Source organism: Pocillopora verrucosa, chromosome 9, assembly GCF_036669915.1.
Source record: "Pocillopora verrucosa isolate sample1 chromosome 9, ASM3666991v2, whole genome shotgun sequence".
NCBI classification, from domain to species: Eukaryota; Metazoa; Cnidaria; class Anthozoa; order Scleractinia; family Pocilloporidae; genus Pocillopora; species Pocillopora verrucosa.
Genome location: NC_089320.1, coordinates 16908577 through 16930844, shown reverse-complemented (window position 1 = coordinate 16930844; position 22268 = coordinate 16908577). Strand labels below are relative to the sequence as shown.

At 38.3% G+C, this 22268-nt stretch overlaps 3 protein-coding genes across 3 annotated transcripts; 1 reads left to right on the top strand and 2 right to left on the bottom strand.

Annotated features, from left to right (window-relative positions):
• Positions 1-421: 421 nt before the first annotated feature.
• Positions 422-9371, bottom strand: LOC131779957 (peroxiredoxin-4). Its single transcript, XM_066172173.1, has 7 exons — positions 9160-9371; positions 3882-3962; positions 3298-3334; positions 2964-3080; positions 2190-2312; positions 1195-1255; positions 422-751 (listed from the first exon to the last, which is right to left on the bottom strand). Exons 1-7 carry the CDS (start codon positions 9329-9331, stop codon positions 569-571), a joined length of 774 nt encoding a protein of 257 aa, XP_066028270.1. The 5' UTR covers positions 9332-9371; the 3' UTR covers positions 422-568.
• A 1301-nt stretch (positions 9372-10672) lies between these two features.
• LOC131779975 (uncharacterized) lies at positions 10673-20899 on the top strand. The gene is made up of 14 exons (XM_059096598.2): positions 10673-11434; positions 12274-12312; positions 13275-13427; positions 13938-14144; positions 14462-14500; positions 14582-14703; positions 14824-14949; positions 15474-15998; positions 16791-17264; positions 17516-17735; positions 18030-18359; positions 18550-18802; positions 19350-19501; positions 20278-20899. The coding sequence occupies exons 1-14, from the start codon at positions 10946-10948 to the stop codon at positions 20359-20361; spliced, it is 3213 nt and encodes a 1070-aa protein (XP_058952581.2). The 5' UTR covers positions 10673-10945; the 3' UTR covers positions 20362-20899.
• LOC131779968 (transmembrane protein 121B) lies at positions 20866-22268 on the bottom strand. Its single transcript, XM_059096590.2, has one exon. It carries the CDS (start codon positions 22142-22144, stop codon positions 21134-21136), a length of 1011 nt encoding a protein of 336 aa, XP_058952573.2. The 5' UTR covers positions 22145-22268; the 3' UTR covers positions 20866-21133.

Here is a 22268-nt window from a genome sequence, read left to right as displayed (position 1 = left end):
TTGTTTACTGACAATTTGTTCTATTGACTTGCTCACCTAGACTTAGGGAAACATTTCAACTCTTTAACCCCTCGGAGCTACTATCATGTAAAGTCTGTCTTCAGTATCAAGCCGAGCCAAGTATTTAGGTCATGAGAATTAAGAGAATGATCGCCAAAATCCTCGTTGTCAGCACCGTAGGAAATGTATAGCAAGAGAGCGGGTTGAAGAATTGGTTTCAGAGTGAACTCGTGGAGTAACTTACCAGAATATGTGAGGTGATTTTTAAATAGCAAGAAGTCCAATAATTCACTATAGCCATACTCATCGGAGGAACAAAACAAGGGGATCACCTCACCATTACTCCACCTCAATACTACGCGCACAGAAAATTGCAGGCCTTTAACGTCACTACAAAACAACTAAAGAGACTACTACTAGATCTATCTTTAAGTTAGATTTGTTTCTCGATTCTCGCCAAAAGTTTTCTTACAAATCGTTGGTAACTTTTCTGGATGCAGAGTAAAACAATGCCACCTAAATTAAGACAACTCTCAGTTTTTTTTTCCAATTCCAAAGTTTGTTCGGTTTATTTCTTCTCTTCCTCATCTTCTCCTTCAGTCTGTTTTGCAAAGTACTTCTTCTTTTCTGTTGGATCAGGTATGATCGTCTCTTTACCAGGCTTCCAACCGGCCGGACAAACTTCCCCGTGTTTGTCAGTATATTGGAAAGCCTGGACTAAACGTAAAGTCTCGTCGACTGATCGGCCCACCTGCGAAATAACCAGTTTAGATTAGCTTCTTTGAGTAGCTAAGTTATAAATAGTACTTCACACTTTATAAAGCCAAAGACCGCGAACCACAAAAAAATCAGGAGACTGGACACCAGGAGCCTTTTTTTTGATACTATCTACTAAGCTTTTTTTCTCCCTTGACCAAATCAAAATCGAAATATCACTATTTTTCAAATGAAATAATAAAAACGTCACGAAATAAAAGGAAAGGGATCCCCACTGCTTAACACTTAAACAATGAGCTTGAGATTTTTACCGCGTGACAGTGGACGAGGGCCAGACTCGAATCAAATTATATGAATGGACAGATAAATTTTCTCAGCGTATCAAGAACAATTAACTGTAGAAGCAAACAGCTACATAAAACTCGCAGTAGAAGTTCACGGTACAATTACAGTCATACATGTACAGTTACAACATACCGGTAGATCATTCATTGTGATCTGTCGTAGAGTTCCTTTGTCATCGATTATAAATAAACCCCTGAAATAGAACAACAGGCATGTAATAAAAGTGGTCATAGAAGTAAGAATATTCTCACCTTCACCAAATCTCCCCTGCCTAACTATCAGACCTGTTATATAGCATGAAGGAAGCAAAGTATAGCAACCTGATCAGACCTGGTCTGAGAGTGTATTTAATCCATGGATGTCATGTCCATTACGGGAACACCCCTCCCCCCCCCTCCCTCCAGCTCCCCCTCAAAAGTAGTAATATTAAGGGGAAAAAACCATCCGACCAAGAGAGACTCTTCAGTATATGAGTTAAGTTTTTCTTAACTATGTGGTGTGACAGCCAACAATGCAACAAGATAATGCCAGTCAGGTGCTCAAAACTGGATATCTTGATCCAGGGTAGGAGCACTAACAAAGAAATGTTCAGCTTTTAGAAATCAAGAATAGGTAGATTGCAGATAATGAAATACTTTGTTCAAGTACATATGGTCTATTAAATGATCATCATTATCATCATTACATCTAATAAGTTTTTTTGGTACATACCACACAGATGAATAGTACTTTTTGTGTGCTCTGATTGGCTGGCTTGAAAGTGATTAACAAGTACTCTTCCCCTTCGAGCAGCCGAGGCAACAGAATCATGCATCAAAAATTTAATTTCCAACCATTTCTTTGTATATTGTCAGAAATGTACTGATTTTTTTTATTTCTGTGTGGTATATACAGTGTACATGCTAATATAATTATTTACCTCAGTGTAGGTGAAAGTGGTAGATATTTACCTAGCTGCTTTGCAGCTCGGTTAATATCCCCAGCTATTTCATCTCCACTTTGTTGAATAATGTTTATTATTCCAAGAGGATCACAGCTGATAAACACTAAACACATGTTTAAATAGAATGGCCTACAGACACAAAAAGTCAGAAACATGAGGAAATACAAAACACAGATATCCTCACCTTAAGGTGTGACCTTCATTCTCAAGCAGTACTCCATAATCTTTAGCAATTTGGTGGTTTAAGTCAGATAACAGAGGATATTTAAGCCTTCCCAGACCACCCTCTTTCCTTGGAGTGTTTATCCTAGAATTGAAAGGAATATAGGAACTTATTTATTGCTTCTGGTACTTCTGGGAATTCTTAACAATTCAATAGGTACAAGGATTGCTCTACTAGCTGTTTTAAGAATTCCTTAAATTACCAATCATGCTTAAAATAAGGGTGAACACTGCTGTAGCAATATATATCTTTATCATTACCCATGAAATCATTCAAAAGTTCCCTCCTGGATGACTATATTGTAATAATCTAACACTTTACACAAACATGTAGAATGAATGTAACTTAAAACTGGAATACATTTTATGGTAGATTTTTTTTAACAAAAATGGAAATTTTTCCTTTTTACTTTAATTTCTGACATTCTACAAATCTTCAATATAAATTGGAAATACCTTTCTCTGTTTTTTTAAAACTCTCAAATCCTTTAAAGTTACAAATTCAGTTAAAATTTAGGATTGACCCTTAAACCCCTGAGAGTGACTAACATCTAATTTCTCCTTACAACATCACCCCAAAATCAAACATTTAGGTCATGAGAATAAAGGAGATGATCACCAACTAAAGAAACTCTTGATTGTTGAACAAATTCTCCTTGTCAGAACCCTTGGAAATGACTAAAGAGTAGTATGGAGGATATACATACTGATGTTAGGGTGTAAAGGATTAACATACCAAGCTAAATGGGTAAAAACTGAATCTACTGAACAACCAACAACTTCAGTGTTGATTGCCCTGAACTCTTCAATTCTGTCACTGAAGGCAATGATCTCCGTTGGACAAACAAAAGTGCTGTAAATGACAACAAATACAGTAGGTGTTATTTGTAATGATTCAATTTAAAATAATATGCATGCAATTAATGAAACTTTTAATATCAGTCATCTTGAGAACAATGTTGACTACTGTAGCAATTGTGAAGAGATGGCTTAAATTTAGGGGGATAGCATGAAGGTAGCAAAGTACAGCAAACTTTTAGTCAAAGAGTATACTAACATCTAATACTCACAAGTCAAGGGGATAGAAAAAGAAAACCAGATATTTTCCTGTGTAGGAAAAAGTAATATAACAAAAATTAGAATAAACTGGAAGGAAATGGCAAATCATCAACAGATGACAAAACATCACAGAAACATGCCAAAAATTGAGCAAGGGGAAGGTTTTTCACAAATCAGAAGGAAAAAACTGGAAGGAAAAGACAAATCGTCAACAGATGATGAAAAACATCATGTAAACATGCCAAAAATTAAGCTAGGTGAAGGTTTTTAAAGGAGAGCATAATATTTTTAAACAATGTTTCATTAGATGCATTTGGTCTCAACAAGTCACTTGACTGAACCTGCCTCACACATCTCCCAACAGGCAATGCCCACTAACAAATATCTGTTCAATCAAGCCCAGGCAGAGGCTACTGTTTATAGAATAGCACACACAAAAAGGAAAATATTTATGAGCATTACAGTGTCAAACTGCTTCTAGCAGAATTACCAGTAGCTGCATACAAGATCTTTACAAACCTGTGATTCGACTTCACATAAGGCTCTTAGTTTTCCAAGTTACAGCTGTATCTATGAGCTCACAGAAAAAACTTACCTCTAAAATCAGTAATCTTTAACTCTTTGAATTCTCCATTAACAACAGCAGTCCCTTCCCAATGTGGTGCTGGTTTAGAAACTATGCAGAAAAAGATTCACAGGTCACCATTTTACATCTAAAGGACAATATTTATATCAAAATCAGAAACAAAAAGGGAACACAAAAAAGATTTTCCTATGAAGAACTCAGATATTCTGAGACTGAATTGACGTTTCCAAACACTAAAGACTTTTTTGCTACACTTCACCACCCCTTTCTCTTAAACAAATTAACACCAAAGAGCTGGGTAGCAAATGGGGTTCCCATCCTATTTCAAACACTAATTTTAGAAAAATTAATGCTTCGCCAATATTTTAAACAGCATTTCACACATCAAAAAGGGGTTTCAAATCTCCCTTTTAAAGTGCAAGGTTCCAGGCTGGGAAATCTTTAGGTTTTCACAAAATGAAAGAAAAATGGGATGATTCTGGGAATTAAATGGTGAACCAACATGAGTGAGCCAAGACCTATTCTTGGACTTTATGTGTAACAAAGACCCAACAATTTTGCATAAATTCACACTTAAAACTGCTTTTCTCTCAAATGAAACTTGTAAAAAAGCTATGCAATGAAAATAAAGTATGAAAGTTAATAAAGGTTCCCTTGCATAAAACACATGCATAAAAAAACTTAAACTTAAATTTAAGTAAAAATCAGTTGGCTTATAGCTGAATAATATCAAAATAATACCCTCAAGGTCACAAGTTTTTCAATTGTCATCACCTGTTGTTGATATAATAATAAACTGAGCTCCATACCCAAATTAATGACCACCCTAAGTCACCAGAAATGGCAAGCAAGATTGACAGTCTTTTCAAACTTCTTTTCTGTTTGAGGCCCACAAAATGTAAATTGTTTTGGAGGGTTAATTTTTTAAAGGTTACTGCTTCCAGAACTTAATCCTTATCCATCAAGAGGACATTTTTGGCAACAAAGTTCACATAAGTGCTGACATGTTCATAAAATTTGTCTTTCTTTGGTCAATAACCTAAATGAGGGCAGAATCAGTGAGCCAAAATACATCTACCCAGTAAACATTATTAAGGGGAAAACAGAGTCATATTTTTGCATGTATATAACTAAGTGATCACAAAATATAACTCCAGCAATTTGGGATAAATCAGCAATCTTATATCTTTTAAAGACTACAAATTATATTGCTTGTTTCAGGTTAGCCACTGAAAAATTTACTTGTACTGATTTATGGCATGTGAAATAAATTGATTGCCTACATGAACACATGCACAGTCACAGCCCTTGAATAAATTCTGAGCCCAACTAAAGGAATAATACAATTATTCAACATTTATGACAGGAAAAAATAACAGTCATTGTACAACTTAAAATTTACCTTTCTTGGAAATTACCATTACTATATAGAAAGGGGGCTTTGGAACTTCAAACATGTTTCTGTTTTACATAATATTCAGTACAGAGTTACTGTTATCTGTATAAGTGAATTGAGAAATATGATTTTGAAATAAATGCCACCCTGTAGTTTATAACAACCTTGAGTAAATGCTGCAATGCAAATGCTGAAAATCTACTAAACACCTTGACTTTTGATCAGAGGAGCAAGAAAAGTGAAGATTTGTAAATTTTTCACAAAATAGTCATTAAAAAATTTTTGAGTGCTTGGAAATTTCAAATTCCATGAAAAAATCAATTGATGATTTTTTAAGACCAAAGTTGAGAATGCAGCCTGTAGACTACAGTAGGTACAAAGTACATGCTGCACCAAAATACTTCTCCCTCGCTAAACACGCCATACCAGCATGTACTAGTCTAAGATGCTGTTTAAACACTTATTCCCCAGAAGAAATGTTAGAGCGTCATAATTAAAACTCATTCCCCTAATTTATTTCAATCAGTAATTCTCCTTACTGTCTGCCATACAATTCTTATGATGCTAGTTTGAAGAATTTGTCATTGGATCAATTTCAATAATTCCCTAAATGATACTTTACTGTATTCTCATGACTTTTTTCCTTGATACTGTATTGACAATGTAAGGAAAATAAGATGTCTTGGTCACTCATGGGAGTTAAAGAGCTAGGTAAAACACTGAAAATACCTAGCTCAGAAGGCATTAAACAATGATTTTCAGAAAAATGTAGGTATGCTTTAACCCTTTGACCCCTAACAGTGATTAACATGAAATTTCTCCCTACAATATCACCCCAGAATCACACATTTAAGGTCATGAGAATATAGGAAATGATCCCCAACTAAAAGGGCTCTTGACTTTTCAACAAACTAGAGTGACTGGCATGAAATTTCTCCTTACAGTATCCAGGGTTCTCCTTGTCAGGCAGTAGCTGGTAAAATTTACAGCTTGTAAGAGCACTTATTACCGCCTGCTAACGCTCAGAACCCCTAAAAAATATGCATTTATGGTGAGCTAATCTGGTAAGAAAGTGTAATAACAAGCCGACAGTGTCCACTATTATAGATCTATGTGTGCTTTAGTTAGCTAACACTGACTGGTACCTTTCGAATTTTGAAGCAAGAGTGATTTTTTGTGGGTTTTCTGCTAAATTTCATGACATTTGTCAGTTCTCTGCACATGCAAATGTGGTGTTGTTTAGTTTTTTAGTTTCCACAATGAAACAGTAGCAAACAATGCTGTCGGTTCTGTCCAGTAACAAGAAGTCATGAAGAGTGGCTGGTAAGCTTTACAAGAATTTTAGGGGTAAACAAAACAAAGGTTACGTACTAGCAATGGAAAAGCAGCCAATTGCCAGAAATAACCACCTTAACAGCTCTACAATTGCCCTACGAACAAGTGGGGACAAAGCTAGTCTTTGTCGTGAAATTCTACTTGAAATGTGTTTCAGACAACAGTTTGAAAGAAGCCTTAAAAATAAAATCTCTCGACAGCGTAAAAGTTCTGAATTTGAGATGATTTGAACACGAATTCAGCTAGTCTATATGATTCCATTTTTATAGCAATGCGATTCGTAGCTGACACCACTGATTTTCCAGCAATATGCCATGTAAGTGATGCCAAAGATATCACCTGAAATCGAAGGGATACCAGTTTATGTTATAAGCAGTTTGGAAAGGGCATAGTCAAATACAATGCTCTTAAACAAAATTTTACTTTGTTTTGTTCAAACTCTGAACCTAAAGGTATATTGTTCACATTATGAATTTTTTGATGGAGAATTTTTGATAGGCACGATGTACTGTATGCTTTAGGAAATGACAAAGTTGAGAATGACCAGCTGCCTGAAGCTGCAAATGAGCTTTACCGGTTTGAAAAGGTACCCTACCTGTTTTGCTGAAAACTAGGGAGAACCCTGAGTATCACTCCAGAATCACATATTTAAGGTCATGAGAATAAAGGATATGATCCCCAACTAAAAAAGCTCTAGATTTTCCAACAAATTCTCCTTGTCAGCACCTTAGGAAATGTATAGAGAACAGTGTGGTGAATATGCATACTGATGTTAGGGTGTAAAGGGTTTAAAAGTACATTTCCAGACTTGGGCTGAGAATATTTTAGCAATGGACATAATTATAATAATAAGGATAATTAAAATTTATATGGTGTACATATATGTAACTATAATCAAATATGCTTCACAGAAAGTAAAAATTCAATAAAATATAATAGAAAATAAATTAAATTTTTTGATGATGATGGCAACCAAGTTAAATCACCTTAAAGTTAAATATAGGCAACTGTTAACAAAACCTTATAATTTGATAAAGAAGATAAAAACACTTCATTACTGAGACAACAAACAAAAAGCTCGGCTCAAAAGGTAAGTTTTGAGATTATGCTTAAAACTAGGTACAGGTCAGTGATGTCACAAAGTGGACTATTCCAAAGGTAACAGTCTCAATTTCTCTGACAAAGGGCTAATGCTCAAAACTTCACCTTCAAAACTCTTTATGGTGGCCAATTTATGTTATCAACTCAGTTGATAATACAAAATTACCCTGTTATACTCTCCCACTAATGCAGCACCACAGTTTCCCTAGAAACTTACCCCCTTTCTTCCAAAGGTAGATGATGGCAAAGGTTCCATCAACATGGAATATGACCTCAGCAAGTTGATAAAGAAGTTATAATTATATATTTGTCAGGTGTGAGATCAATTTGGACAAGAGAAAAATGTTTTTGTTTAAAGTCTGCATTTTGTGTCTACATGTAATCTGCATTTTGTACTGACCATACACTTAATTTTAACTTTCAACCCTGCTCGGTATGAATTGACTGACTTGAGCCTAATCAATTATCCTGCTGGGATTTGTGCACATATATCATTATAATGCTTATACTTTCCACAAAGTGTATACATATATTCTGATTTCCATCAAAAATGGTCTCATTTTTAGCTCAAATTTACTTAAGAATTCACAAGAAATTAGTTGTTATACCTACAGTAGCTAAATATTTTGGTGTGCTTGTACTTTGCGTACAAATCTAAGTTAGACTATCGGTTTCCGATTAAAAATACTGCTTAAGATCATTCCACGTTCATGTAATGAAAACTGTTCAAGCAATAGCAGTTCTCTGAAGTCATAATGCACTGTATCAGCTCCGCTTCATGTCTCTCAGAGTACATATATCTTCAAAACTCCTTCAATTTTCATGCAATGTCAGGGCCAAACAAGTCAAGAACATCGAGCAAAACCCTACAAACTTCTCCGATCGCCCGGTGAATTAACTCATCCATTAATTGCTCAATCGGCGAGTCACCGTTTAGCCAAAGGTTGAGTTTATAATCCACTGAAGTAAAACAATCAATATGGCTCCAAGCTATAAAATCAACTCCGCGCGTTACACAAACAAAAGAAATGTAGTGAATATATTCAGCGCATTGCGTTCCGATTCACTGGTTTGCAAATAAAAGCGAACATCAACAACAGTCGATATATGTACCTTTGATTGTTAAGAGCTTCTTAAAAACGGAATAAACAACCAATGTTGGCATTGATATCTTTGTTTAGCAACTCCTTACGTTCAAAGACATTAGCCTCAAGGCTCGTAGAAAAAAAAAGAAAATAATTGAACTGCAGTTATCAGCAAATATTTCGCGATTGTGCACAATAATTTCTCTTTTAAGTATGGAAAAAAGAGTTAAAACAACATTTTGAAACTTGAAAGCAGATTTTCTGCAAAGAAGTTCTCATATGCGAACGATAAAGGCAGAAACAATTCTCTTATTCCCAGAAAATTTAAAATCCACGTGTTTTGCGGGTCTAGGACATAGAACTCACGTACTTTGTGCCTTGCTCCAGTGAACTGCATGCTCCGAAATCGTAGTCTTTTCCGGATAAACTTGCCCACCAGCATATCGCCTACAACTTTCCTCTTCGTCTACCTTGTTGGCAAAAATTGAAGGAGAAACAAAAACCAGAAGAAATAAGAAAACAAGGTTGACTCCACGAGCCATTTTGATCACCGAGTGATAATAACAGATTGATCTTTAACGCGTGCGCAATAGAGTGGGGCATTCCCTGACGTGGACCAATGAAATTTGCGGTCAAAATTTTCACAGTAAAGGCTTTGAAGGATGTAGCTCTGCAGGACCATTGTAATGGTGTAAACTTATATTTTTTTTAAATTAAGAGGCAAACTAACCTCAAATCAGCAGGCCATCGTCAGAGGGCAGATGTCGATCTGGACATGTTTTGACACAATACGGTGATGAAAGCAAAAAAAGTAGAGAAAAGGAAAAAATACACTAACAAACCGTTAAGACGAGTTTTTATGTCAGCTGACTCCAGCTAATGTGAATACAGCTGCCTAAATCGGCCTAACCTGTGTGATCCTGTGTAGGCGAAAGGACTTGGGGGCAGCACAAAAAACGCTGGAAAGAAAACCTGATCGTAAAAAGTTGTTCAAACCTGCAAAATTCCTCGCCAATCGTGGTTAATAGGCAGGCTAAAAGGCGATAGGTAGCACAGGGGGAAATGTAGCAGACTGCTAAGTTACGCAGATTACGAAAATTGGTGAATATCCTGCGAAAACGGCGGTTTTTGAGCGCTCAATGCCCAAAAGTAAAAATTTTTAAAAATGCAATGGAGCTGCGAAAACGAGGAGAAGAGCTCAGAGCCTCTTTAATTTCTCTCCAAGGCTTCGTTGCTAAAAACATTCACAAACAGCAACGAAGGCCAATAGGTCCATGGATTTCGCTCAACCAGGAGCACTAATGACCTCCTGGCCTAGCATGCTATGTTCTCTAGACTTTAATGCCATCCTCTGGAGCAGGACGGATCATGAATTAGGAATTAAAACCTTATACCAGCCGAATAAAAAAGTAAAGAGATTTATATAGAAAGCGATAATGTCAGTGATAATATAGACCAAAGTTAAAACTACATACAACGTACTTTCTTCACATGGCTGAATTCATTGTTGACGATCGGATCCTGAAAGCGGCCGGAAGTAGCGCTACTTACACCCGGCCTCTGTTGAAGAGTCAGAATATTTCGTAGAGCGGGACTCTCTCGCACGCGAAAGACGACTAACTATATCGAATACTTTCGTAAAATGTCCTATGTTACTCCTGTGTAAGTTCGAGGCAACTCGTCTCCAATACTCTCCCCTCTGTTATATGAACAACAGCTAATATTTTTCCTCCAGGGGTGGCAAGTTGGTCGACAAGCGTGAGTTTGAAGTTTTCGTACTTAACCAATAAACCCTTACTAGGTCCCCCCACGTCACGTCCTATTTCAGCTTTCACTTATCTCACGCCTAATTATTTGCGCGAACGATTTCGTCTATTGTGATTCAAATGAACTCCGCAATGAACCTAACGCGCTATTGAACAGTGATTTGACCTTTATTTGCAAGTTTGTTGATATTTGAAGTACCGTGTTTGCCTTACATGTAGTTATAGAGTGACACTCTCTTGCTAAAGATTAAGAGGAAATGACGAACATAATTAGTTATTGGTCATGCAATCTGCTACAAGGAATTTGATCACAGCGGAAAGATACACACTGCATTGTTTGACTTATTAGCGATATAGTTGCCATGAACTTGTGCCTTTCTTCGATTCAAGATGGCTCTTTCACCATGGGACTTCAAACATTTGGAAGTTGTCGGCACAAAATGTTCAAGTCCGCCCGACTGGGCCGAGATTCGAGGACGAATTCCTCGACTTAAGGTTGAAACGCGAAAGTGGAACATTGAAAGAAAGCAGTCGCAGGTTGTACAGCCGAAAATTGGATCTTCTGCTGATAAGCGGCAAACTCTCTCATCTGTTAAGCCGCCAAAGGAAAATATCGTCACTATTAAAGTTGTGTTGCCTAAGAGAGAAGTCGAAGTCCCTGAAAGGAATTACCTGTGTAAATGCGAGGAAGAACAGAATGGCCATGAAAAGGCTTCGAGAGACCAAGAAGGCGACGTAGGGGAAATCGGATTTCATGAACTGATGATTATATTTTTTAAATACTGCAAAGGTCCTAAGAAGGAATCTTCAAAGGCTTTCAGGAACATCGTAAAAGGATTTCAAGGGAGTGAAATTTTAACAGATGACGAAATGGTGCAGGTATGTTCCAACTTTACTCATATCGAAGCAGTGTTAATCCGTTTGCTCTCTCTGAGACGTTTGTCTGATAATGTGTCAATTGGACTAAATAATTGTGCCACTTCATAATCTGTTGGCTATGACGCATTAACGGTAGTCAAATACTTTCACAGACCATCAGATGTTTCACACACAGAGCGCCATTCGTTCAAAAATTTATAGAATCAGTAAGAGTTCTATTTTTCGTTCATGTAAGTGCGTTTTATTTTCGTTGTACAATGTCACTTACCAATCACAGAAAAAGGTCGTGGGGAAACAAGCGGCTATCTTCATATCATTGTTATGAAGAAGAGATAGGGGACGGCTCCATGGACTTTGAAATATAGGCGTGTGTTTTGTGATATCTGCCCACAGGAAATACTGTGACGGGAAGAATGCCTTACAAGGGCTTCTAGCTGAACTTTTACACTGCATGCATTTCCTTCTCAAATGACATAACAACAGTATTCAATATGTTTTGAAACAAGGCATGATTGACGCTGTAACATATGGGATTGCCTGGACTGTACACAAACCCAAAAGATATTGGCAGGCCTTGTTTGAGTAGGACTGTAGTTCTCAGTTCCCGTAATTTTGATCAAAGAAGGAAATATGGTTTCTGAGTGCACTTCAATTATAGCAGTTTACTTGACTCAGCTTATTCTCGAAGGATATCAAAGCTAAATAACACGTATAATAGATAATTGCTATTTTACATTTACGATTAATTTAAGACCCTCGCGGGAGGGCATTGTTTTCCGAATGCATAATTGTTTTTGGTCAATAATAAGCTAATAAAACGAATTATTTTACCCACTTAGGTCCTGAAATTGCTTAATACGGATGACTCTGGACTTAAGGTGAGTATACCAGTTCTTACGATTGAATCAAATTTATCGACAAATACCAAGTTAACAAGGTCCGACTGTTAACACGGAACATGGATTTAGGGTTACATTTTATAGTGAGATGGTTGCTCATCACGTAATGAGTAGCAACATGTTAACGTTTGCGAGAAAAAAAATTAACTAGCCATTATTTAAGGTTAAAAGTTTTTTGCTTTGTTTTAAAGCTAATAACATACTTTACTCACCCTGAGGCCTTTGTGGGTCCTATATTGCTCATGCCGAACCTCATTGTGTCGGCTTAACGAAAATTAAAAGGATCAAGGGATTCTACCAAGGAGTATTATGGCTGATAACATTTTTACGTCACGTTCTTTGTTCACAAACTAGGTGTCCACTAATTGCTTATGATAATTAACATCCCCCAATTAATTAAGTTTTGAAATACTTCAACCGAGGCACATGTTACGGTTTTCCTCTATGTTGGCAATTTCACTATTTGTCTTTGGTTTATGAAATAAATGGAAGGAATTTAATTTTGCCCGTATCTGCTATGGCATCCAAGTAATCTCCGTTCTCTCTCAGTGCTCTCTCGTTTAAAATTCTTCAGTTACACCAGTTACTTCTCTTCTTGTAGTCATTTTAATACACGGTCCGACAGATAAGAATGAAGGTAATGATCTGAAGAAAATACTCCCTGGAAGTTAACATGGGTATCAGTTATCTGCCGAGGAAATCTGTAAAGGGAAAAGTCTGTGGGTAAAATTGCTCAATGTTGGTCTATTATAGGCTGTAATGGATCAGCACTGTCATGATTAAAGAGCAATAACATTACTCAAAATCGCGGGATTGTTATGAACACCAGGAAATAAAATGAAAAAATGTGACCTGATGGGCCACCTCGGACGCGGGCTAGATTGTTTACAGTACAAGTTTAGCTCAAGTTTTATTTAAAGGCTATTTAATTATTGTTTCAGGAAAGCGTCCTCTCAATGATAAGTCAACTGTGCACTAGTACCTTGAATGTCAAAAAGTTCTTGGAGAAAGGCCTGTTTGAGGACTTAGTAGACCTACTGCTATTGAGTGCAGACGACGGCATAAAGAAGGAAGCGGTGTCTTGCCTGAATAAGGTTTGTCACACGTCTCTTGTTAATGTTATTACATATGGCTATCATTTGTCACCATGAAACAAATTAATGCTATTGTGAGACACCCGTGTACGTTCACTCCATTTTCGACCAGTGAATGCTTTAAAACGATCACATGAGAACCAGGCACGAATGTCAAAGCGAAGCACGAATGGTTAGCCGGGAAGCTGTACTCACGGTTTGTGGACCCCTCAGTTGTTAGTTCCGCGCCGCACGAAGCGATCTCCTGATGATACTAGGCGAGTGTATTGTAAGATTTTTAAAACTAACAAGCTTTGAACATGATGCCTCATTGCGAAAAAGACAACTTTCGAAACTTGAAAAAGCCACACACTTGATGACGAGTGGATGTCGAGTGGATGTCCTCGAGTATATAACCAACCTCAGATGACAAACTTGAAACTTCCGAGCTTTCGGGGAAACACCACACAAGTTTAGACACAGACAAACAAGCATAAAAATATAAAAAAGTACGATCTTGCTTTGCTACAGGTGGTGGAGAAGACGGAACACGCTGAACTCTGGCTGGATGTGATGACCAAATCAGGAACAGAAGCACTGTTTGGACTGCTTTCCTCGCACGATCCTTTGCAATACACGGTCCTAACAGCAATCAAGAATCTCGCTGCTCATCCCAAAATGGCACAGCTCCTCATTGCGTATGGACTTGCAGGTGTTACGCAGCTATCACCGAGCAAGGTGGACAACTGTTCGATTTTTATTTTCAAAGGGCAATAGAATATCGCAGATAATTTTTGACACTTTTTATATTATAAAAATGGCTCCATTTTTTATGGATAAAACTGTCCACCGTTTGACTTGCCATCTGCTGTGCATTGTGTAATGTTTTTTGCAGACACAGGTAAACTACATGGCGGGTTATCCGGGAAAGCGCATTATCCAGCCTCGGAAGAACACTAAATGACCTAAGTGATATGCAGCCTACACATTAAAGATAAAGTTAGGTTTTGTAGCGCTTTCAGTAAGTCTTTGTTTTTTTGTTTTTTCTTGCCTAGAATCCACGACGAATGTGCGTTGAGAATCCTGAACTGCAGGTAAAATTAACGTTTTGTAAATACCAAAATGTCTATCAACAATTTTTTTTCTCAGTGCGATGCATTTGCTGTCTTCTACAGGGCCTGGTTACTGAAGTGCTGACAAATTTGATTTCCCATGATTCCTCTACGGTCGAGACGTTTCTCTCTAAGTATGATGACGTCATCATAGGTGTCACGAACCTGTTGCAGTTCAGTCCTTGGTGAGACTTACTTCTCTGATTCTTTCATTAGAGAACACGTTTTGTTCATATCATAGATGTATAGATTTGCAGGTGAAATGAGAACTTATTTCATCTCTCCAACCTTTTTTCCTCTTTTAGTCGTCAACAGCAGAAGGCTGCACGTTTTTTAGGGATTTTGGCATTTTACAAACAAGGACTAACAGTAATCGCCTCTCACAATGTTGTAGAACATCTACTGTGGGCCGTTACCTGTTCTCAGTGTAGGTAAGTGAGACAAGCATTGAAAAGAACTGAAAAGTTGGAAAAGTTCTCAATATGTCACGGTGGCCCTAGAACCATGATCGAGATGTTTCGTTTCATCACGGCAGCTGACTGAAATTGTACATGCCTTTCTTTGCTGTGTTACGCGCAAAAACAGACATATACAGCTGTGCATACTCGTTCAGGGTTCCAGTTTAGTAAGCTTACGATTTGTTTAACTTGTCCTCGATTGTCAGCTCGCTGTGTTGCTAGTATTCGTGTTTCCTGATTAACTTGAGAAAGAACTTTGGTTCTGTATTATGATGCTCTAACGAAGTATACAAAAGCATATTTCCTGCACTTCCGAGGCTAATTTTAGGTTATCAAAGTGTCTACACACGAGTCAAGAGGCCCCCACTTTAATCAAAACTCCTCTGGGTATGGAACCAGCGAGAGTTCAACCCCGTGTCCAGCGTACCTGCCATAAGCGCAAGCCGAACGTACACACACGAACAGCAGCTAAATATCATATTTTATCTTCTCAACAGACGCGTCAGGGAACAGGCTAGTATAGCACTCAGAAACATTTCTAAAAATCCGGACAGGGCATCAGCATTCTCTGCTTTGAGCCAGGTCACTGTTGGAAAAGTTGCTTCGCAAGATGAACTAAGTCAGCATTCAGACAGCTCTGGGATATTTTCATCAAGTGAAGACAACTTACAGAGGCAGTCGTGGTCTCATTTAGCAGGGACTTCAAATCATCTTATCTCCGCCGACAGAGATTCTGGCTCCAAAACCAAAAGAACTATCTCAGAGTTAACGTCTCTTCTAATGCTTGTATTTGAAAACGATGCGCTTTGGAGGAACGGCTCCGAGAGACAATTTATATCAAAGACAAGTAATTCTAATAATCTTGGATCAGTAAGGCTGAGAAAGATAAATACCTTTACTGGTAAAGAGAAATATCTGAGAAGTTTACAAGTGCTTACTAACTGCTTGATGATTATGTCAAATGTAATTTTGATCAGCGAGGAAGTGGATGACCGAAGCGGGCGTGAATCAGTTGAAGAAAGGTACGTATCACTCGTACAAGTAGTACCGTTTGGTCATCATTATCATCACTATTATTGTAATTGTCTCTGTCGTCATAATCATTATCAATTTCAATGATAATCGCCCTCTTTTTAACATTTCTTGATTCACATCTGTAGTTCGGGCTTTTGGGTGTTTGCTCTGACAAAGAGAAACGCTCGAGTAGTTAGCGTTTTCAAAACTCGCCCCCTGCGGTTTAAATTATCACCGGACTTTAACTTATATATAGTTGTTAAGCAACAGGGTGGCAAAGGATTGTGTAACTCCTTGAGTTCGTTGATTGGTCGGTAATACTGATCGTCCGTCGAACAGTCAGTCAGTCAAATGAATAAAGCGACGAAGTTTCTTAAGTAACTGCATGTGGTGCTGCGCCGGTGGGAGAGTATGACCGGGTAATTTGGTACTATATATCAACCGAGTTGATAACGTAATTTGGCCACCGAAAAGAGTTTCAAAGCTGACGTTTGGAGCGTTGGCCCTTCGTCACAGCGAAGAGCTAACGCTTGAAATATCAGCTTTGAAACTCTTTACGGTGGCTAAACCACGTTATCAACTCAGTTGATCAGTAATACCAAATTACCCAGTCATTCAGTCATTTAGGCAGTTAGCTATCCAAATCAGTCTGGGAGTCAGTCGGTTAGTCCGCAGTTCGACATTTAATCCTTATCAACTTAGAAAATGATCAGCAAATTTTTCGTATCGCATTTAGTCCCCTATGATAATTTTTTAAATAGTTTGATATCATTTTAAGAAATCCTTCATTTTTTTCACAGACGGTTAAACCTTGTGGCACACATGATCCAAAATGGCGGTCTAAAATTCATCCGCGACCTTGAATTCCTCAGCGACAGATTATTCAAAGTGAACCCTCCATCTTTCCATGACATCGACCCTTCAACACTTCCCCCGAAAGAAATCACAAGAACGTTGAAGCACGCACGGACAGAGCTAATATTTGAGAGTACAAGTAAAAGAAGAGAACCCTGCAAAAGTTATCCAGATTTTAGATTTGAACAGAATGAGATTGATTTTGTTAAAGAAGCAGTGAATTTGCTATGCTTGTTTGCTAAAATCACAGCACCCGAATTTGACCCGTCTGTAGAAGACGTGAAAATGTTGGATGATTCACGAGCCAAAACGACGAAGAGACACATCTCTTTCCAAAAGTCTGCAATTCTGGTAAAAAACGTTATGAAAATCACCAAAGGAGCAGAAGGTCGTAGAATGATCCGAAGAGGAAGCTCAAGGTTTGCATACATGTCCTTCACCTGAGGTCGTAGAAATAAAACAATTTCGATTTAGAATCGTAAAAAAAATCAAGATAGTCTCAGTTCACCGTGACTTCAGGACATCCCCGTTCAAAGAGACCCCAGCAAAATTTGAAATAGAAATACTGTTATTATTAGTCACGAACTTTGAAACTCCCAGGCTTCAGAATGTTCCTTAATCCAATGAATTACGTTTTGCTCATTTAAGATGTTTTTGGTTGTATTATCAGATCTTTATCGCGCACGCTATCTCAAACAAGTGTTACGTCCGTCACGTCATCAAAAAGCTTACAATCCTCTTCACTTCATGAACGACCCAGCACTTCTACTCAGGTGACTAGTACCCAAGACTCGCGCGAGACAACGCACTACGTCAAGCAAAGTCTTCTTGATGCCAAGGTTATTTCTTGTTTGGCACCGTGGATAATGTGTGGAATTTACGAGATTCAGGTACAACTGGTAGTTCGATGAATTTTGATGAATAAAAGGTTATCTTGTCATAAATTCACATTTATTACTTTGTATCGGACATTCGAGTTATTAGTTCTGTTGCGCTTATTACAAGCTCTACAATAAAAAGCATCGCTTTCTTTGATTGATGGACTGCAAAGAGCGTTTTCCGGTCCCTCAAGTACACAAAGCATTTAAATTTCGGAGGTAACCATTAGAAACCGCGTTTTTTTGATAGAGGATCTCTATATTTTCTTTCGCCTTGTGACTTGCTTTTTTTTCCCCGTTGACCAGGTTAATGTGTTGAAAACTATAAGATTCCTCCAACACAGCAAGTACGCATCCTCAAGATCTCCTGGTCATCCTACACCGAAAGAAGCGTGGACCACGAGAGCGCCTTCATCTTTAACATCGCGAAGCAGCACCCTTAGTCAGCGGTCTTCGAGTTCAGCAGATCCTGTTTGTAAAAGCATGAACAAATCCAAGTATTTGGGAATGACATGTGTTCGACATGTGATTCAGCACTGTGGGGGGTATTTACTAGATTCCTTAGCGCCTCCAGTACCGTCTACTCTAGGAAGGACGACGCTCATGGTTTTGAGAGAAGCTGTTGTCAATGGAGAGGTAAGATGGCATCAATCGAAAGGTAAAGTTCTGTTTAAAGTCCTCGATGGTTTTCCATCATGGCTGGTTTCGGTTCTCCTAAACTGACTTCTCTTAGATTTGGGGGGCTAACACCTAAAGATAGAAGATAATTGAGTGAAAGTTATTATTTTATTGCTATTCTATTTTCGATTCTTTTCGTTTACTTCAGACTGACACGCGTCTAAAATTAGCCAAGCTTGGGTGCTTTGCTGAAGTAATTGAGTACATCCGGGGTAACGAAGATGACGAAGCTATTCAGGCGCTAGGAATTGTGGTTATCAGAATCCTAGTAGGCAACGATGCTTCCTTAAAACAGTTGTTCTTAGCTCACGGAGGAATGAACTTGATAATGGCTTTACATCAATACAAGGAGGGAGTAGTGAAAGATGAAGCAGCCCTCGCCATGTTCACTCTCAGAAGAGGTCAGCTTGAAATATCAATTCCGTGTATTTGTTTAATTTAAGGTTACTTTCGACTAATGCTATGTTTAAGGGCTTGACAGGGGAAGGATTCTTTACCAGCGAGGAGTTTAGAGGGGAAAGATGCCCTGTTTTTTTTTCTCCATTCGACCATTCACGTCACTTTGAATACAAAGTAGTCTTCTTCACAAATGCGTTATTATCGCGCTTTTGCATCAAAAAGAGCCGGCACAGAGAGCGAGCAGGCATAAGCGATGATGTGAAAACGCTTACCTCTTATCGCTGTTGCTTGCCTCCGATTCCCAGACCTGGTCTCGTCCTTACCCTAAGGGTTTCATCCGGGTTCTACATATACGGTCTCCCACCCTCGATAAAAGAACAACTCTCTCCTCTTATTTCCATCTACAAACAGCCGGCATACCAGCAAGAGATACCTAATAGATCTGCCCGGGTAGAATTTGTTTCAATCACTGATTACTCATTCACATCATCATTTCCTCGTCCATCCTCACTGACCGGAGTTTTTTCTGTTTTTTGAAACACACATTAGGAGTACGTGTTATTGCCAGAAAGAAATCAAGGACGGCCGATGGCAGAATCAAAAGGCGTCAGAAATCAGCTGGTTGTACTGACATTTGGGAAGAAGTTGGACAGAAATGGAAGTCTCAAGACCAAGTGTTAAAAGTTCTTCGGAAATTTAACGTGCGATATTAACTGGACCTAAAGAATACGTTAACCCTTTAACTCCCATGAGTGACCAAGAAAGAATTTTTCCCTACAATATCAATACAATATCAACCAGATAAGTGATGAGAATAAAGACAAATATCAATTTGTGGATAATTAGTTGATCCAATACTAAATTCTCTGAACTAACGTTGTAAGAATTGTAGGGTTGACCATGAGGAGAATTACAAATTTGATCTAGGAGTTAAAGGGTTAACTATTTTAAGAAACACTTCGCCGTTTGAAATTCGTTCCGCTTCATCCCGTGAATTTCTTTTAAGCTACTTTTCGTCCAAATCATTGAAAAGGTGTACAAGTTTTTAACACGTCGCCGTCATCCAATTATCGAGGCATCATCGTCAGTTGTAAAGTCTGTAGATGGTTTTCATCTCAAGCTTTAGACGCCCTTGTTGGCTCTCTACGCTATGTTCAGTTTAAGTAGATAATCCAAAATAAGAGATTGTGAGAATCTCTTGAGAAAAACTGATTTCATCGATATAAAGTTTACATTTTTTCACCTTTTATGGTGCTTCTATTGTAATAATCCTAGGGAAGGGAAGATTTTCTCGAGCTCTGAATCCGACGAATTTTGTGCCACACAAGAAAAGCCTTCAGCACCCACGGCACTAATGTATATTACGCTTACAGTAATATCGACTTTTTCCTATCCAGATTTGAGGGTGTATATTAGTGTTCGAAGAAAACTGCCATAGAACCCTCATTAACGTTTTAATTAATTTGTATTCTTCTAGGCGGACTGGTGCGCTGAAGACTATCATGAGACAGCTAACTCCGCACCCGTCCTAATCCCGAATAGCTCAACCTGCAACCCGTGATCGCATCGCTTATCTCGCTAGTATAAGTGGGACGGAAGTTACAGGCTATATTGAAAATTTATCAGGGAGATGAGAGGGAGTGGGGTAATCTTCAAGGTTTCGATACGTGGCCGGGAATTTTTGCTATCGAGGCTCCTCCAATGATTCAAAACGACTCCCCTACTGATAGTAGCTTTTAATTTTTCGAAATAGTACCTCGTGCCGGCATCATTTAGTCAAGTTGACTGTCTCAGAAAATGGTCTCCCATTGAGGTTCCTACAGAAGACAGAAACATCTTAGATCGAGCAAGCGAAATGGACGGACTAAAAAAGTGTTTTCTCGTCGAATCCGTGGGAAATTTTATCGCTCTTCCTTTGAAAAACGTAACTTAACGTAGTTTGTCAAAGTTACCCCCTACCAATAAATCCCTGAAGTGGACGGGAGGTTGGACTAATGGCTCGACAGGCTTGTGCTGAGATAAATAAAGTTCTTCCACAGCACAGTAGTCAATCAAAACAATCCGCTTTTTAATAATTCTATTGTGGTTTCCTAATACTTTGTCAAAAATCATCCGTTAACAGCGTGACACGAGCACTTTCAACACCTTCCGAAACGGAACAAAACAACAATGAAAACAATACTAAACACTGTGGAAGAGCCTTTCAGACTACGTAGCAAATTGTAAGCGGGTTGAATGACAATGTGCAAACCATGTCTTGACATACGTCATTTCATATTCAATCGTAATTCTTGATCAATAATAGTTTTACAAAGCTTTGTTTGGGATATGAATTAGACGTATGTTTCTGTTGAATTAGGCGAAATGTCACACGCATTTAAAGCAATTTCTTTAGAGTCGTCCAGCTTGCTTGTCTTATCAAAGGGAATCATTTCCATATTTACAGCAGGCGAACAAAGTTTCATGTGAGGCTTGAAAAAGTCTTTAGCAAAAGTCCTTGAACAATGTTTGCACTTTCTCGGTCTCTGCTCTCCAAAGAACTCCATTATTTCAATAACTCCCATCACAATCGCCAGAGCATTTTTGGCCAACAGCACCGATATATCTAAGTTGTACGCATGCCATAATATCAGCCTTAAAACCAAAAAAGGAACATTAACGAAAAACATAAAAGTGAAAATATAGATAAATTTAAACGAGATCGGAGAAGTTTCTCCACTGTCATGAAACTTGTTGAATTTCAGCTCAAATAAGGCAAAGGTTGGAAGAAAAACATTCATGCAAGAAAAAGCTAGGATAGAATTTTCCAGTGAGATCGAGATTGTTTCCTCCTCGAAAAGGTACTCCAACATTTCCACGCTGTCGAACAGATCAAGCGTTACAGCTGCCGTCATTTTCTCCAAGTAATATTTTCGCCGCGTGTGTGATTTGGCATCGTGATGCGCGTAGATGAGAAACAGAAATAACATAGGTGTCAGGCACAAGTTCATTTTTAATGTGTTTGGTCCAAAGAAAAGTTTCTCATCCGTGAATAAAGACGATTTGAGCTTGAAGAGAGTGGCTAATTGGGGCACTAGGTGTACTGCATAGATAATCCAGGCTTGATAGGCAAATTTAATCGCATCTTTCGTGACTGTTGTGGTACTCTGAGATTTTCGATGCGATAGCCACAGTGTTAAAATCCAAGAGATTATGACGATAACGTCTGTAACAATCCACGCAAACCACCATGAATTCGCTTCGACGACTAAATAGTAGTCGAGGATTATACCTTGAAGAACCAGCAAGGTGACGGCAAGGATCCTAGCAAGCGCTCGGCGATAAATCCCTGTTTTCCGTGCCATGACTTAAGCGCTCATATGAACACGTTGTTGCGTTTCATGAATAATTAACCAATGAGCAGTGGGGCAGAAAAATGAAAGCAGTCTTTCAACCAGTCCATCACGGATTCCCAATTGGTTCGCAGTT